General features: G+C 41.6%; 1 protein-coding gene across 1 annotated transcript in view; it reads right to left on the bottom strand.

Annotated features, from left to right (window-relative positions):
- Positions 1 to 7,838: 7,838 nt before the first annotated feature.
- The window catches only part of ONECUT1 (one cut homeobox 1), a 34,902-nt gene continuing 25,608 nt past the window's right edge, over positions 7,839 to 17,132 (bottom strand). Inside the window, exon 2 of the mRNA XM_007117832.3 lies at positions 7,839 to 8,316. Coding sequence (XP_007117894.2) covers positions 8,024 to 8,316 — 293 coding nt within the window. The 3' untranslated portion in view covers positions 7,839 to 8,023. The remainder of the gene's footprint in view (positions 8,317 to 17,132) is intronic.

Below are 17,132 nucleotides of genomic sequence, written 5' to 3' on the forward strand. Positions count from 1 at the left end.
CACATAGCTAGTAATCAGTACAGCAGGAATTCCAAACCCAGTTTCTCTTTTCCCTGAGCCAGTCCTCTTACTCAGTCAGTATATACTCTATTAAAATATAAGAGGATCCTAATTTCTCAGCCCTCTCCTAGCTCCACACACATACCACACAGACATGCACGAGTTATTTTATTGGAGAGGATTTTAAAGGCCATCCTCTCTAATAATAATTTTCATTTCTTCCGAGGGTCAATCAGGTTAATATAAATGGCTAACATCTACAAATAGAACGTCCCACTTCCATTTAAAAATGTCCCCCTGCTTCACTAGAGAACACCTCTTTCTTTCTTTCCCCCTTAATTAATCTTTCTTTAAATCATGGCACTGGCTTGAGTTCTCAAGCCTGTTGTCCTCTTAACTTCACCCTCCCTCCAAAGAAAACCCACAAGCCACTCACTGAGGATTGCTGAGAGAATAAAAACAAAAGAAGGCAAGAACTGTCTAAATTTAAAGTGCTGGAAAATCCAACATTTTATTTACTACATTTTGGTGACTACATAAATGCTGAGACATTTTAACACTGAAAAGCATGATGGCATCATCACTTGCTTTTTTTTCTTTTTTTCTTTTTTGCTTAGCAAACACAGCTGATGATATTGCACGGCATAAAGTGAGAACAGTAGCGAAGCTTAAAACAAATGAAAGAAACCTTAATGCAGTACAGGAGATACTCATAAACCAGAATAACGCCTAATGCATTACACTTTTTGTTGCTACACACAAAAATACAGAAGAAGCATTGGACAGAGAGAAAGAGAGACAAAATATCAGCAAACAACCATAACTGGGTACAATAGTCATTTAGTCTGAAATGTAGATGCAACGTAGAAACTACCACTGCTTTCTAATTGACAAAGAAAATGACAGCAACATTTGTCTTTTATCAAAAATTTTCTAAGCCCCTCATGGTTAGGTTTTAAAATTATTATTAATTATGTATTTACCTTTTTTTTTTTCTTTTTTTCATTGCTAAGGAAGAACCTCCCTCTGCTCTTGGAAGATTTTCTACTCTACTGATCTTTTTTTTCATTTAATTTTTTTTTTTTTTTTTTACCTGATGATTGTCTTAGGCACCCTCCTTACATAATAAACCATCAAGCTAACTTGAACAGGGAAACTGAGTCACACTCAAACAATAGCTAAGATCAAAGGTACTGAAAATAGAAGAGGGGGAAAGGACAGGTCTAAGTGAGTGACAGATGGGCTGACTTCAGAAGGGACAGGAAACACAGGGAGATATGAAGACAACTACCGAAGCAAGTGGAAGACAATGTTTTAAAGTTTATTTTGTTAAAAAATACTTGTCACTTGGTTCAGACGGCAAATGTAAAATGAACCCACAATGATTATGTAATAAATGCAGAACATACCACGAAAAAATCAAGACTCACACAGAAACAGAAAATACGACCTTGTGAATATAACTCTGTTCAGCGTTTCATTGCCGATGGTAAAAGTCTACTCCCTCAACCATTTTCCTGGGCTTTCTATAATTCACTGCACAGCATTTGTATTAAAAACAAGTAATTAATCAATGCTTACCAACAGAGCACTGAATGATCCTGCAACTCAGAGCAGATTTATTGCCCTATTAAAATACATAACGAGTATAAAAATGTTTCTAAGAAAATGTAACATTTGACCCAAAGTCTAAACCCTCCCTTTCCTTCCCCACCCCAAACACCCCTGCAAAAGAAAATAAGGTAAAATTCTTGTATTAGCAGAAAAAGTATTTACATCTATGGATTTATGCCATGTAGTTGAAGCAACTTATTTTAGCAAAATAAAACAAAATAGTGGGCACCGGGTGTTCTGAGGATGCCCTAGTCAGCTGAGAATTCTTCGTGTGTGCTGATCTGAAGCAGGGCCAAGTACCTGAACAGCCTCAATTAACGGGGCCTGGGGCAGAGACCATCTTTAGTGTGGACAAGAAAACTAGTGGGAAGATGAAGAGTGAGAAGAGACAAACTGAAAGAAGTCTGAAGTTCATTCACCCCTGGGACTCTGACATTTGAGAATTCTTCTAATTCTGGTTGTGGGGAGGTGGTTTGGGGTGAGAGGGGAGTAATTGTGGGTAGTTGATTCCAAGAAAAAAACGTGGGGAGGAATACATAGCTTTGAAACATCTTTCTTAAACTTGATTGCTTATTGGGGCTCAGCAATCGTGTTTTGCTTCTTCCGTGGGTTGGCTAGACAGGCAGGGGCCAGGTCAGCTGCCCCTCACCCTTGACTTTCTCTGTACGATATGGAACCGTGATACTCTCTTAAGCTCTGTGAAAGGAACTGTGTCTCCATGCCCTGTCCCCTGCCTTGAAGCAGTTCAGAAACTTGGTGAAACTTAAGAGGATTTCCAAATTCAAGTTAGCTTGTCTCTTTGGGTTTTTACACTTTTTACTTCTCACACCCGGGGGAATGGTTAAAAAAAAAAAAAAGTAGCAAAGTTTCTCACAAATGCCGGTGCTTTGAAACATTAAACAAGTCTTATATTCTTTGGAATTTCAGGTCTAACCTGCAAAGTAATCTTTTCTTAAAAAAAAAAAAAACTTAATAAATTAAAGGAAGAACAAGAATAATGCCTTTCTTCTAAGTGACAAAAAAAAAGACTACCTCGAAACACCCATTTTGGCATGTACAGATTTTTTGAGGGGGGAGCCTGGCAGTGTTCACAACACACATTGAAGTGCCTGCTAAGAAAAGCTAAAGATACACCCTGCAGTTAAGAGAAGCTCTTGCCTTCAGCTTATCTTAGCATCGAGAACAAAAAGATTGTAACGTAAAGCTTTGGCCATTTCCATTCTACTATATACATTTTAAAAACAACACAGTCATAAATTAATGCAGTGATTAAATAAGCTCATATAAAGTGTAATTTAAATTAAAAAAAATCACAGCACATTATAGAGAAAAATAGGAACCAGTTTCACAAAAAAGAGATTATACATACTTTTTTTTACCCTGTGGAAACAAATTTACTACGAAACACCAAAACTTCATAAGTAACCATCAAAATGAAAATTATTTCTTATTCCATTCTTGCATTTTTACACAACCCTTAACCCACCTGGGGAACATTTCCAGAAATTAAGTCTTCCTTGAGCAACAGAGCAGTTCTTCTGAGAAAATAAACCCCAAACCGAAGTGGGGGGCGGGGGACATCCCCAACATACAAACTACAAAATAAATAAGAATTATAAAGTTTTTTTTAAAGTAACCTTAACAGTTATCAAACTAGTAAGTTCTGCCTTATCACATAGACTCTCTATACAACATAACCCTAAAACTTTCTTACTATGAGGTATTTGGAGGAATTGGTAAAAGTGATGCACGGCCTGCCTGGTGAAGGGACTCGGTGAAGTGGGGGAAACTTTGAGAGGGAGCGAGGAGGAGGAGCTTTGGTCTATCAGCAAGAAATTGGGGGAAAAAAAAGTCATCCTTTGGTATCAAAGAAAGTTTCATTGCATGGTTGCACGGAAAAAGCACCACGGTGAATAATTATTCCTTTTTTTTTTTTTTTCATTAGTGGCCTTTCTAAGAGGCTGAGGTATTCAAAGAGTATAAGGTGAGAGAGGTCAACAGCGGTTTAACACTTTGGTTCAAGCAAGGCACTCGTCCTAGGAGTTTACAAAGGTTGCAACATGTTTGCCTAGAGATTTACAAGTAGAGCTACCAGTAATAAGAGTAGTATCTCCTAACGTTGTTGTTATCATTATCGTATTATTATTATTAAGAATGAAGACAAGATTACACACTGAGTGAAAAGTGAGGCGGGGAGAAGAGGCGGGGGAGGGGAAGGGGCGGAGTTCCCTCTGCAGACCAAGGCCGTGCATGAAAAATATCTTTGGTATTCTTTGGTATCATCAATGTGATTAAAATCACCAATGGAAATCGAGTGAGGTAGCGTCTTTGGTTCACACTATAAATAGTAGATCTTTACACTTTTTTTTTTTTTTTAATACACGTGGAAGTAGCTATTTCTTACCTTCTGCTTCTTTGTCCTTACTATTTAGGAAATAGTTACCAAATGTACTGTAAAGCTAACCACACCACAAGAATAATCCAGAAGGCCAATCGCATCTCAAAACGGCCTCTGGTGTTTGAACGCACCCTAAACAACTAGATAGGAAAGGGAGAAGTGCTTTCTCTTTGTTTGCTAAATGCATAGTTTTCATCCTTTATGTACAAAGAAGGGAGGACCTTTCTTAGGGAAAATGCCTTTATAGCTCATGTGAAAATGTCCTAGGACTCTTTGGTATAGCAAAGTTTGCATTTAACCTGCAAAGACCGGTCGTTCACCTGGGGTAGCAATGGGAGTGGCGTTAATCCAAAAACAGCACAGAGCTTTTACTTTTTTTCCTGGAAAATTATGCTTTTGAGGGGCAGAGTGAGTGACATGTTCAGTTAGAACTTCTAAATTTCTCCACACATTTTCTTTGGTTTTGGGGGTCTGTTCCAGCTGCACCCAGGAACTGGAATACTCAGTGTCTGGCATGCAGAATTCTTTTACCTGAATATTTACTGATGTCTGGGCTTTTGGGGTGTCCAGACATCACAGCTCCCACTTTTTCTCTTGGCCCCCTTTCAGGGAAGCTTCCGGTCATGAGAGGACCTGAATGATTTATGGCCCAAACCAGTCTAACTTCCATTCTACCAAAAAAACCCAAAATGTGTTATTTGGAGTGCAGTTTTGGAATAAACAGGCATACGAAGAAAAGAGTGAGATATCTTTTTAGGTGAATTTTGCTAAAGGATTGAGAAATGATGCGTGAACAAATGGCACAGGATCTGCTCTGTAGAGTGTGGTAGGTGAAGAAACCTGAGTCATAAATTAACGCTAGACTAAACAAGAATAGAAGCATTTTCTATGTGCCAAGTCAGAAGCAATAATCAGTCATACATGATGTAATACATGTATTGCTTGTGAGAAGCTGAGTTTGTCCACTAGGATTTCTAAAAAGCAAAGGTTGTGGGTATGCTTAAACAGTCAAGTAAAAAAAACTGCTTTTCAGGCTCTGATTTGTGCATCTGTTTATGAGAAAATATATCTCTAGGCCCTGAAATTGCATAATGGGTGCAAATTCAATGCTGGTATGAAAATTATCTTTGGTGTTAGCAAATAGGATCACTGGTTATTTTTCAAAAAGAAAAAAAAAACATTATGGGGACTTCCCTGGTGGTCCAGTGGTTAGGATTTCATGCTTCCACTGCAGGGGGCATGGGTTTGATCCCTGGTTGGGGAACTAAGATCCTGAATGCTGGGAGGCGCAGCAAAAAAAACCCCAAAACATTCTGGTGGGAATATTAAAAATGTAGCAATATTCTTTGAGACTGTGTCTACACAGTACCAAAATAATTGGTTGAAAATGTAAATCACAGTCAGATTAATCTGAGGGGGTTATATAGGAAAAACAAAGCAAAAGACATGGTTGTCTGAATTCAACTTTTGTTTTTCCTGGGGTATTGAATTTGGTAAGATTGTGTGTAGACACAACTTGAATTTCCCTGCATTTAAAATGCTCATGTTTTAAATAAATAAGGCTTTCCTCCCTCCTAAATGATAAATACATTATACAGCTGTACCCTGGCCCCTTCCTTTCCTGGAGAGAGAGAAAAAGTTCATCAGTTTTTTTCTTTTTCATTTATGTCATTGACAAGATTACATTTTTAGCAAATCTCGAAGGGTGGCCATTTAAATGATCTCTTTTAATAGCTGAACTATAATTGTGCCATATTTAGTAGGGAAAATTTAAAGATGGAATTTGGGGCGAGATTAAAAAAAATACTAAGACAAAATGTGTCAAGGCAAATGCACTGTTTTATCAAAGGAGAAATATGTCTTGGTTTCCTTTTCTCATCCCACAACAGACATGAAGGAGACACAGATGGCTTGTGGGTTTAGCCTCATCTCTCCAGGTGCCTGCTGCTTCTAGACCTGGACAAGATGCTGAGATTTGATCCTAAGGAGTTAGGTTTTGTGTCAAAATAGCTTAATTTTTTCTTTAGCATTTTAACAAATCTCAATAAACAGCTTATTGTTGAGATAATATTTAATTTTATATTTCTAGTTAGGTGTGGTGATTAAGAGTACCCAATTCTTTACCTATTAGTACAAAAGGCATCTACTTACGTGAGTTACAGTTCAACTGAATCCAGAGAGAATTTTCCTGGGAATCAAGCAATTCACTTGGGTACTACCAGAACAACTGTACTACTACTATTATTATTATTTTTATTTTTTGCCTTGATTTCCATAGCCCTGGTTAAGTGAGTTGGAAAAATAGAAATTTAAAATTTTGTATTTGTAAGTTCAGGTCTAGTTTTTAATCTGTCCCTGTTAGAGAGTGGAATCTATGTTATAAAATTTCCAGCTTAATGTAGTAGCAAGAAAGAATGTAGTATTCTTTAGAGGCTATGCTTAGTGAAATAAATAGCTTAATACCTATGGAACCCAAGGTCTTGTCTTCCACTAGAACTCTTGCTTTTTCTATGCAGTTCCACCACTTCTCCGTTGCACTTGCTATTTTTATTGGTGTCCAAGTCACAAAATGTCTGGGGTTGGCAATAAAATCAGTTGATTATATTTTCAGGATATAATGAACTGCATAGTTCATTTTAATAATAATGTTGGTTTGCTTATTTTGTGTGTTTGTAAAGTATTTTAAATAGGTATTTGGTGTCAAATGCATAAAGAAAATTTAAGTCGAATTAACCTAAGCATGGGGTCCTTTATTCAGTGGTCTTTTACTAAAAAGCATTACTTTGAACAAATTTTCTAATTTAGTTACCTGTCCTGTTAAACTTAGTTTTCTAAGTTTACAAATCGGTCTTACTTCAGAAGAATCCCAGGTTTTCTCAGCTATGAACGGACCATGGAATCATGTCTATATGTTTACTTAAGTGACATTTATGGATCCCGAAAGGGAGGGTGCCATCTGGATGTATATGTATACTGCATTGACCTCTCTGTTATGATATTGCTTCCCTGAAGCTACATTCTTTCTTGCCAGTTCTGAAAACTAATATTTCAAATGCTTCAAGAGTCATAAATAATAGTCATGATTCTACGTGGTATGTGTATTACAGCTAGATCAGTTCATACGTATAACTTTACATAGTATCTTGTGTAAAAATAGCTTTGGTTATTAAAATCATTGCAATAAAATACCTGCACTATAATATTGTGTTCTTTGGTACCTAGGTGATTTTCTTTTTTAATGGATGGACTCTTGTTTCATTTCTTAAAAAATATCTGAACAGTCCTTAACAAACAAAGAGAATGCACTGGTTTAGGTGTCATTCAAATTTCTTTGCTGGGTTTGAATCTGCATTTAGGTCACGGGCCTGCAGGTTCAAACGCTAGGCTAGACAAGCAAAATCACACTCCTAAGCCAATGAACTCAGACAACCCCACACTATGTTAGTTGCACTCCTACAGCACAACCCTTCCTGAAGACCAGCCCTGCCTAAGTCCCTAACCACTGGTGGTGGTGGAGGTGGTGGTGGTGATGGTGGTGGTGGTGGAGGTGGTGGTGTGTGTGTGTGTGTGTGTATGTGTGTATATTCATGCACATACCCACACACAGTACTGAGACACCATACACCTTCGTGGCGCAGTGGAGTGGATGAGAAAGTCTGATCTTAAAGATGTCCACTCAATGGCTCAAAATCACTATGCTCCAAACCACGAAACAGCCAAGCACAGCGAGGATGATCATGGACTGAAGCTGTAAGATCCAGTGGTGTCTTCCCGCTAGTAATTTTTCTTGCCAAGTCATCACCTGGCTGAAGTGTGTGTCTCCGAACAAAGTCCGAATGCAGGTGAGCTAAGTCTTTGGTTTCTTTGGACTATAAATAACACTTTTTTTTTTCTTCAAATATTTCTAAGTATAAACCTGCTATCTTGAGTCCCTGGTCTTTAAAAATTTTTTTTTTTTTTTTTTTTTCATTTAAAGCTTTTCCACCGAGGTTTCAGTTCGCGGTTATTCCTTCATGCTTTGGTACAAGTGCTTGATGAAGAAGATGAGTTGCCCGAATTGGAGCTGCCCTCGTCCTGCCACTTGTCCAGACTCCTCCTCCTCGCGTTCATGAAGAAGTTGCTGACGGTGCTCAGCTCCAACCCCAGCTGCTGGGAAATGGTGATTTGCAATTCTTTGGATGGACGCTTATTTTCCTTGAATATTGCATGTAGAGTTCGACGCTGGACATCTGTGAAGACCAACCTGGGCTTTTTGGGTGTGTTGCCTCTATCTTTCCCGTGTTCTTGCTCTTTCCTTTTGCATGCTGCAAAGAAGCACAGAGGGTGTTAGAAGAGACTGCCTGGGAGAATCGAGAGTAGAAAGGCACAGCCCATAAAATCTGTTAGGCACTCCTCATGGCCACGTTCTGTCTGCTGACCTCTGATTTTAGCACCATCGTGGGCTGCGAGGGAAGTGTAACAAAAGCATGGAGAATGAAGAGGAGGTGGAGTTCTGTGAGTCCTGGGCATGGGTCCTGGCTTTGATGAGTATCTGTATTTTGTTGGTGGTAAATCAATTAACCGACACCTGGGCCTCGATTCCTCATCTGCAGAATGTTGGGTTTTAGACAAATGAACTTATTGTTCGAATTTTTATATCACTATCTGTAAAGTGGATATAAGAACATCTACCTTGCTGGGTGTGGTAAGCATATATGAAATAATATGTAAAAGATAATGTTAATGAAAGTGCTTTACAAATGCAAAGTTTTATCACCTAGAAGTGGTTGTAGCCCTCAAAGGATTTACGGTCTGCTGCCAGTGGAATACTAAGAGCCTATGTGAGGGTCTAAAAACCGAATAAAAAGGAATTGCATTTGCTCCCCTTCTGACCTTTTGTGTTTCCTAGGAAACTGTATGTAAGAAAACTCTGTACAGAGTGTCCTACCATGCCCATCAAACAGTTTTCCACTGATTCTTCAGTGGCACCAGGACTTGGGGAGCTGTGGTGAAACCCACTTCCTCGACACTGGGGCTAAACCTGTGACATTAGCCTCGTTCACCTTTGGGGTCTCCCTGTGCCTCTTTTGTTCTTCACGAGCGTCTTACTCTTGGAGTCCCCCTCTTCCCTTACCTCATCTCCACTGAGAAGGCCCATTCCCTGCGCATGCCTTTTGGTCCTGTATCATGAAGCTGCCTCTAGGCTGCTAGAGCTATTCTGGTGCATCATCCCAATGTGGTCCTCAGGTCCGCAGGGTTTGGTGCTGGATCAGGGTCTCCTCACCTCAGATGCTGTACTCCTCTTTCTCGCCTAATGTAGCTCACTAGCTTCCACCTGCCAAAGGGGCACTGAATTGCTAATGACTCCCTCCCCCTCCCCGCCCCCAACCTCCACCATCAATGAATCCCTGTAAGCCATCCCCAAATAACCACGCAACTCAAGTAAAAACAGTGCTCTGGTTAGCTCCTATGCCCTAACTCCAATCAGCTTCCTGTCCCTCAGCTCCCCTGTGTAGGGGTTCTGGAGCAGCCATGGCTATCTTCACACCTGGCTGGCTACACTCTGATGTGCGCTCTAACCACAGCGAAAGGCAGACAGGGCAGGGCGTCTTCCTGGTGGAGGTAGGGACTGTCACTCTTTCATGTCGCCTCCAGCTGGCTGCCCTGCCTACCGCTCTCTCCTGCTCCCCCCGCCCCCGTCCTTTTGTATTCCAGGTTCTCAATTCCTTCTTAGATGGTTCACCAGCTCTGGCTAGATGCAGCCTCTGTACTCTCCCCAGGTAGCCCTGCTCTACGGCCTGCCCCTACCTTTCATTCCCAGCTGTTCCACATCGTGGATTCCCCTAAGGCCTTAGGCGCCCGTTAGCACAAATTAGCTAGGCAATCAGAGCAGCTAAAAAGCTAATGGGTAAAGGTTGAAGAAGCCTCCAGTCTTTGGAGTACAATCTAGGAGTCTCCAAGTTTTTTTCATCATGTGCTATTTAGTAAAAAATGTTTTGAGTATTACATTCCCTTACCTTATTTCTTTATAAATGATATGCATGTGTTACTATACTACTGTATTATTATACAGTAGTATAATTAAAAAGCATACACAAAATATAGAAAATTTTAATGGGGTAAAATAACATAAATAGACATAGAAATTCTCTCCTACAGGTGCATCAGCTTGCCCAGGCCCCAGAGTGCATTTGCCTCACTCCAGGGACCACAGGTCCAATATATCAGGAAATATAAGAGTAAGAATTTCAGAATGGACATGAGGGGAGACCTCAGTCATAAAAGAGAGATTTTTAGGCTAGTTAGGTCTTCTGGTACCTTTTATAACACATTCCATAGATCACTGGCTATGCCCTTTGCCCACTATGACGGAAAGCATCAACATAATGGGAAAGATTTATTAAACACCCAGCTCCCTCAGAGCATTGAGCTACATATACTAAACTAGGTGAGAGTCCCCACATATAGTCCCTCCCCACCAGGAACCCATAGCCTTCACTGGGCAACTAGATTAAGTCCCTGAAAAAAAAAGCTGACTAGGCTGAAGTCAAGCCTAGTTAGTTTGAGTCAGCCCATGTAGACACAGCTTTATATAATACTGATACACATGGCTGGTTGATTCATTCGCTTACATTCAAAGATGAATATAACACAAGCCTTTCTCTTAAGGAGGTCAGTCTAGTGGTTATGTAAGCAAATAACTGCAAGAGCATGAAAAGAGTATACGGGATATTATCTCTGCTTGAGGATATTAAGGAAGGCCTCACACAAGAGGGGTGCTTACGCTAGGCCCTAAAGGAGGAACAGGAGTTTGCTAATGAGAAAAGTGGGATAAAACTCATTCCCAGCAGGGGGAACAGCATTCGTGAAGGACTGATAAGTAGTAGTATATTGGTAGTGGGGCAAGAGTACATGCAAGTACATACATACTTCACAGGTAGACAGAGATCAAATTTGAACTATCTTGTAGGTAAGGTTTTTTTTTTTTTTTTTTTTGCGATACGCGGGCCTCTCACTGTTGTGGCCTCTCCCGTTGCGGAGCACAGGCTCCGGACGCGCAGGCCCAGCGGCCATGGCTCACGGGCCCAGCCGCTCCGCGGCATGTGGGATCTTCCCGGACCGGGGCGCGAACCCGGTTCCCCTGCATCGGCAGGCGGACGCACAACCACTGCGCCACCAGGGAAGCCCAATAGGTAAGGTTTTGAGTAAGAGTGTCGTGTGATTAAATTTGGGTTTAGAAAAACCCCTCTGGTGGTGGTGTGGGGCATGAATTGGAAAGCATCAAGATTCAGGACCAGTATGCTGTGTATGCCACTCTGACCCCCTTCAGGACTAAGGCACTCACTCATTCTTGCACCTGCTGGAAGAGGCTGGTGGCTCTCAGCTGAGGTCCATACTGGGAATTGCCCTTGGCCAAAGGTTATGCCACCCTGGGGTGCAGCTGGGGGACTAGCCACACCCAGTGGGGGATGGGGGGAGTAGGGGATGGGAGTATGGATGGTGGAGGTTGAAGACAGTAGGAATGTATTGGTTTAGGCTCCCCCACCCCAAACCCTTGCATCAAGTAGGGACAACTCTGAAGGGTTATCTAGTTCCAGAGCACCCTGTAGGATTGGTTGAGGCTATTTTTGCAGCTACATCAAAGTTCAACTCCATCTGCCTGGTCTTACTTCCTCCACTCCCCCGACAGGGGTTAATCTCCATAGCCCTCTTCGATAACCTTCCTGCATGCAAGTCTCAGAGTCTGTTTCTCAGAAAACCTGACCTAAGACAGAAGCCAATTAGAAAATCAGTGTAACGAGGACCTCAAGACAGACAACGGCAGTTGAAGATGGAAAATAGGAAGCAAATTTAAGAGCTTCTTGGAAGGTAGAATCAAGAGGAATCAGTAATAACAACCTGGCTGGGAGGCTGGAGTTCGGAACATCTCCCAGGTTTCTGACTGGATGGTAGTAATAAGGCCATTAGGGAATGCAGATGGAGAAATGAGTTTTATGAGAGCAGTAATCACTTCTATGTGGGACAAATCCATTTGAAATGCGTGTTGGACATCCTGTTAAAGATCTCCAGTAGGTGGTTGTCCAGCAGACGGCAGGATATATGGGGCCTGGAGCTCAGGGAAGAGATCTGGGTTAGGAATACAGACTGGGAAGTCATTAGGGACCTAGATGGTAAATTGCACAGAACACATACCTACGGAAAAATAAATAACTGAGCATTGGGTGCAGACTCAACTTATTTATCATGCAAAAGGCAGAACAGGGACTTCCCTGGTGGTCCAGTGGTTAAGACTTCACTTTCCAATGCAAGGGGTGAGGGTTCGATCCCTGGTTGGGGGGGCTAAGATCCCACATGCTTCGCAGCCAAAAAACCAAAAACCATAAAACAGAAGCAATATTGTAACAAATTCAACAAAGACTTTAAAAAATGGTCCACATAAAAATAAATCTTAAAAAAAAGGCAGAACTAAGGGAAATCACAAAGAGATATCTATTTTCTACATAACTAGGGTATCTGAATGACTTCAGTGTGGTCCTTAGCATTTGGCAGGACTGAGTGGGCTGAAGCTACTCCAGAGCCACACTTTCCCAAATGGCATCAGAGGCACGATATTGCCTCAAATAGGAGTTACTTGAAAAGATGGTTTGCAGGCCAAATACATTTAGAAAAACCTACTATATAGCCTCTTCCTCAAAATGCATAATACGTGTTTAGCAAATATAATTTTGTTTCCCAAATTTATTTAATTCCAGAACCTTGTTTGGTAGAGACTGTCTATCAGTGTCTCATATAATACTAATGTAGGGGAAATGCAGTTTGGAAGTTCCTGACCCGAGCTCTCAATGTTAGAACCTGGGACGTGGGATTCTCCTGGAGCAAGGAGGCTGGCAGACTCATTACGTCTCTCCAGGGCAGGGTGGCATAGTGCCTGGCTATAAGGGGAGCTCAGTACCCATATGGGTACTGGATGGGGTGTCTGTGACTAAATGTGTGTGGTTTTACCTTGAAAGAACTTTATGCAGAAGTTGGAGTGGCTGAATAAGGAAACAGAGATATCTGTAGAAGGGAGAGTGGACTAAAGCTTGTTGACAGTCAGTGGGTAACCTCAACAAGGCGCCCAGGAGAAGCAACCCACAGGAATAAAATCATGCTTCTAGAAGCTTGTACAGAATTATAGTTGTGAGACCTGTTAAGAGAATATAAATGAGAGCAATGCTTTGGCATTCCCATGGAATTCATTTCAAGGTAGAGATTACCCATTATAAGGTAGGAAATCAGCAACTGGTCCACACAAGTGTGCAGTGGAGAGAGAGAGAGAGAGAGTGGGAGCAAAGTCTGACAACAGGAACTGCTGCTTAGGGAACAGCACTGCATGTGTTTTATGGGAAAGTTATGCTTTTTTGTGTGGGTGTACAGTTTTCATTAAAGATAGAATAGTTATTGTAGAACTGGATTAAAGGGAAGATGATTCCTGTTGCACGTGTAAGGTAGTACTGAAGAGGAAGAAGACCCATCATGAGTCACCTCCATGAAGGTGAGCAAGCAGATATGTTTGCAGGATGCAGTGGCAAAGTGTAGTGGGGCTGTCTCAGGTGACTTTGATCTTCTCTGGGAATGAGGTCACCTAGAGTCAGTACTATATGGGAGACAGAAGCAGACGTGGAAGACGGTAAAAGGCAGAGAATGATTTTGTGCACCACAAGAATAAAAGATTATAAAGAATTTTTTTTTTTTTTTTTAAAGCAATGCATGAGGCTGTAGGCAAAGGACAAGCTTTCATCTCAGGCGTGACTGGGGCCTATGCTTTGCCCATAGTTGGCAGGACAGAGCCAAGGGTATTTCAAGAAATATGAATTCTGCAGGATGTTGAAAGGCATTCTGTGAATATTGAGTTTCGAGGTCAGGCAGTTTGGGAAATGCTGAGTTAATTAATGATTAAGCAAGCTTCTTTAGTGCAGGACTTCTCAGAGCCTTTAATATGCTAATGTGCACTGATACTTTCTAGCGTATGGGGTCTCCCAAACTTATTTGATTAAGCAACTCTTTATTCAGGGAATTTCTCTCAGGAATGGTGTTGCTTAGAACAGTGTCTCTCAAAATATGGTTGCCAGACCTATGCTGTTCTGTAAACTGTTACTGACATGCAGCAAGATCAGAAAATTGAGAATAAGCAATTAGAAAGTTTTGTGGCAGTTTGACATTGCTCCAACATTCTGTGATTATTGTTCTAGTAATACATTTTTTATTGTATTATCAAAACTATTGGTCCAGAACAGATGGTAATTAGAAACAAACAACTAGTCCTTCACTGTTTAAGAAGCCCTGTCTTAGAATACACTTTATAAAACATGATATACAGTAACATCCTAGAATCGGCTGTCAGCCAAGCATTTGTATATCAACTTATGTCCATTTTCCTGATTTAACATCACAAAGGACATTACAAGATCTAAACTGCTGATTGAACTATGCAAAAGTCTGCCAAGAATTTGTCTGGGAATAAGCAGGCACATTGCTGTACACCTGAAAACAACACAACGTTGTACATCAACTATAGTTCAATAACAATTACAAAAAAAAGATCTGTTGTACCAAATTAAAAAAAATAAGTAGGCACGGACATGTGGGCCTGGGAGACATTTATAAAGCCAGAAGGACTTACAATACAACTTCTTAGATGAACCTGGGTTCACAAGACACAAGCTCAAGGCCCAGCTCTGTGGCCACTGATAGATGTGTGATCTTGGGCAAGTCCCTCGCCTTCTGGAGCCTTAGTTTACCCAGCTGCAAAATAGAGGACAATGGCCTTCTTTCCTCACAGGATTATAATAAGCATTAAATAAGATAAGCTATGCTGAAGTGATTGTTAAAACTATAAACGCTTAAGAAGTGTTCTAGATGTTTGCAAATTAATTTTCAGATCCTTCCTTTTTTCTTTGGTCAAGATGCAAGTATAAACATTGAATTTACACAGCAGGCTCAGGTCTTTGCTCTGTCTCTAGCCTGTGGTATAAACTTGGACACATGACTTGATCTCTTTTTCTGCATCCTTTCAATAAGCAGGCAGTATTCTAAGGCCCCTGCAGGCTTGAAAGCCCTGTGAGTCAATGAATACACCCCTGCAGTGTCTTTCCTGGTTTCCAAAGTCTAATATTATCTCAGTTAAAAAATTTCCAAGGTAACCTTACTCTGTCTTTTAGAATATATAGCCACTACGTTGACTTTTCCATTTCACCTTCTCCATCCTTATGGCTTCTCAAAAAGAGCAGGTAATGGCTCTGCAGGGACACCAGCCAGTCCTGCAAATAATCCAGATCCCCGTTCACCTGAATGAAGGCGATCAAACACAAACTCACATTCCTCACAGTTGCTACGACCTCATAAGCTTTAGAGATTAAAACAATAACAACAGCAACTACCACAGACCCTGCGAACAGTTATGCATTTGCCCTCCTAGGACTCTGAGCCATTAAACAATAGGTACTCTGTATTTTTACTAGTTTCTACTTTTTCATTAAAAATGTAGGAAAATTTGCTTAACTTGCTTCCTGAGGTTCTTGGCATGTTTGTCCCAGAGTTGGCTGCTTCACATAAGATGGAATTGTGGATTAGAAGAGGCTGTCTTCTCGGGGGCAGTAGTGTATGTTTCAATGTGCCCTTATGGAAGGAACGCCAAGGGTCCAGGTAGAATGAGGGTGTACGTTATATTCCCAGTCTATGAGGGAGGAAGGTTCTGTAAAAGCACTGCTCTAGTTGTCAAAAGTTTCGGGTTCTGGCTCTGTCATTCATTAGGTGAATGGCTGGGTTAAACCACTTAACCAGGCTGGGTCCAGCTTCCTTAACTGTATAATGAAGGGACTTGACTAAATAACTCACAAGCCCTTCCAGGGGCAGCTCTATGACTCGACGTGTGTAAAGTCAACATCACTCCAGAGGGAAGATGTCCAGTTCAGATTTCTATGTCATAAAAACTATGTCATAAGAAGACTTTGGGGGCGGAGCACTTGTAGATGAGGTAGGAAAGGGAACAAGACCTGTGTGCTTAGTAAACAATACTACCAGGTAAAATCCGAAAATTGAACTTCATAAACTGTACTCACAATTTGTAAAGGTCCTTTAGAAAATTTTCACTGATCTTAGTTATACTGAAGAGGAATATGGAGAAATGTGTGTGTGTGGTGGATGCACAGACAAGTGACCGGGGAGCCACAGTATCTGCTAGAATAAGATGGGGATGCGATGCAGCCAGATGAATGGTAAGCCAGGGGTCTGTCACTTCAGAGACGTTACTTAATTTTAGCAACAGCTCTGTGAGGCATCGAATTTAATAGGAAATTTGGGTATTTAACCTGAGGAGAGGACAGTTTTGGCCTCAAGGTCTGGATGGTGAATCCTAGAGAGGCAGGATGAAAGGCCTGCGTGGGTGGGGCTGAAAAAGAGCCAGGCCTGGGTGATTCAAATCACATTTATTTGGTGGTCTGACTCTAAGGGACTGAGGAAGGAGACTGTATGCCTGCAGCTTCCCCAATCACATGTGGCTTCTACCCTGAGAGTCCTTGCACTATGGCTGTGTACTTCCTCCATACAACTGCTCCAGGGTCTGCTGTCCTTATGTGATTGAGGCGAGGTGGGCCAGGGAGCAGTAAGGCAAAGGGCTGGGATTCCAGGGCACCGTGAAACTGCCCTGTCATCTCAAGGGGCCTGCTAGAGACGCAGTGTCTTCCCCCTGAAGGCCGGTGCCAGTGCTGAAAACTGCAACCTGCAGGGCCAAGGGCTCTTGAACAGGTAAGCCTGCGATGTCCCAAGTCACTCAGGGGAGGTCCGGCCTGGATTTGGAGGAGGCGGGCCCAAGTAGCTGCTAGGGCCCTCAGCTCCTTTGCTGCTCCAGTGCCTCCAGGGAAGGTAGGGTGCACTGGGAAGGCAAAAAGCACACTCTGAAATTCTACCCAGATTCCTGACCGACTTGGTAGTAACATTCCTGCACACCCTGCTCAGGGGAGCTTGGGGCTTCGGGAACAGAGAAAAAGGATAAAAAAGCAGAGGGAGGGGGAAGGGTAAGCTGTGACGAAGTGTGAGAGTGGCATGGACATATATACACTACCAAACGTAGGGTGGATAGCTAGTGAGAAGCAGCCGCAGG

This window comes from Physeter macrocephalus, chromosome 11 (assembly GCF_002837175.3).
Source record: "Physeter macrocephalus isolate SW-GA chromosome 11, ASM283717v5, whole genome shotgun sequence".
NCBI lineage: Eukaryota > Metazoa > Chordata > Mammalia > Artiodactyla > Physeteridae > Physeter > Physeter macrocephalus.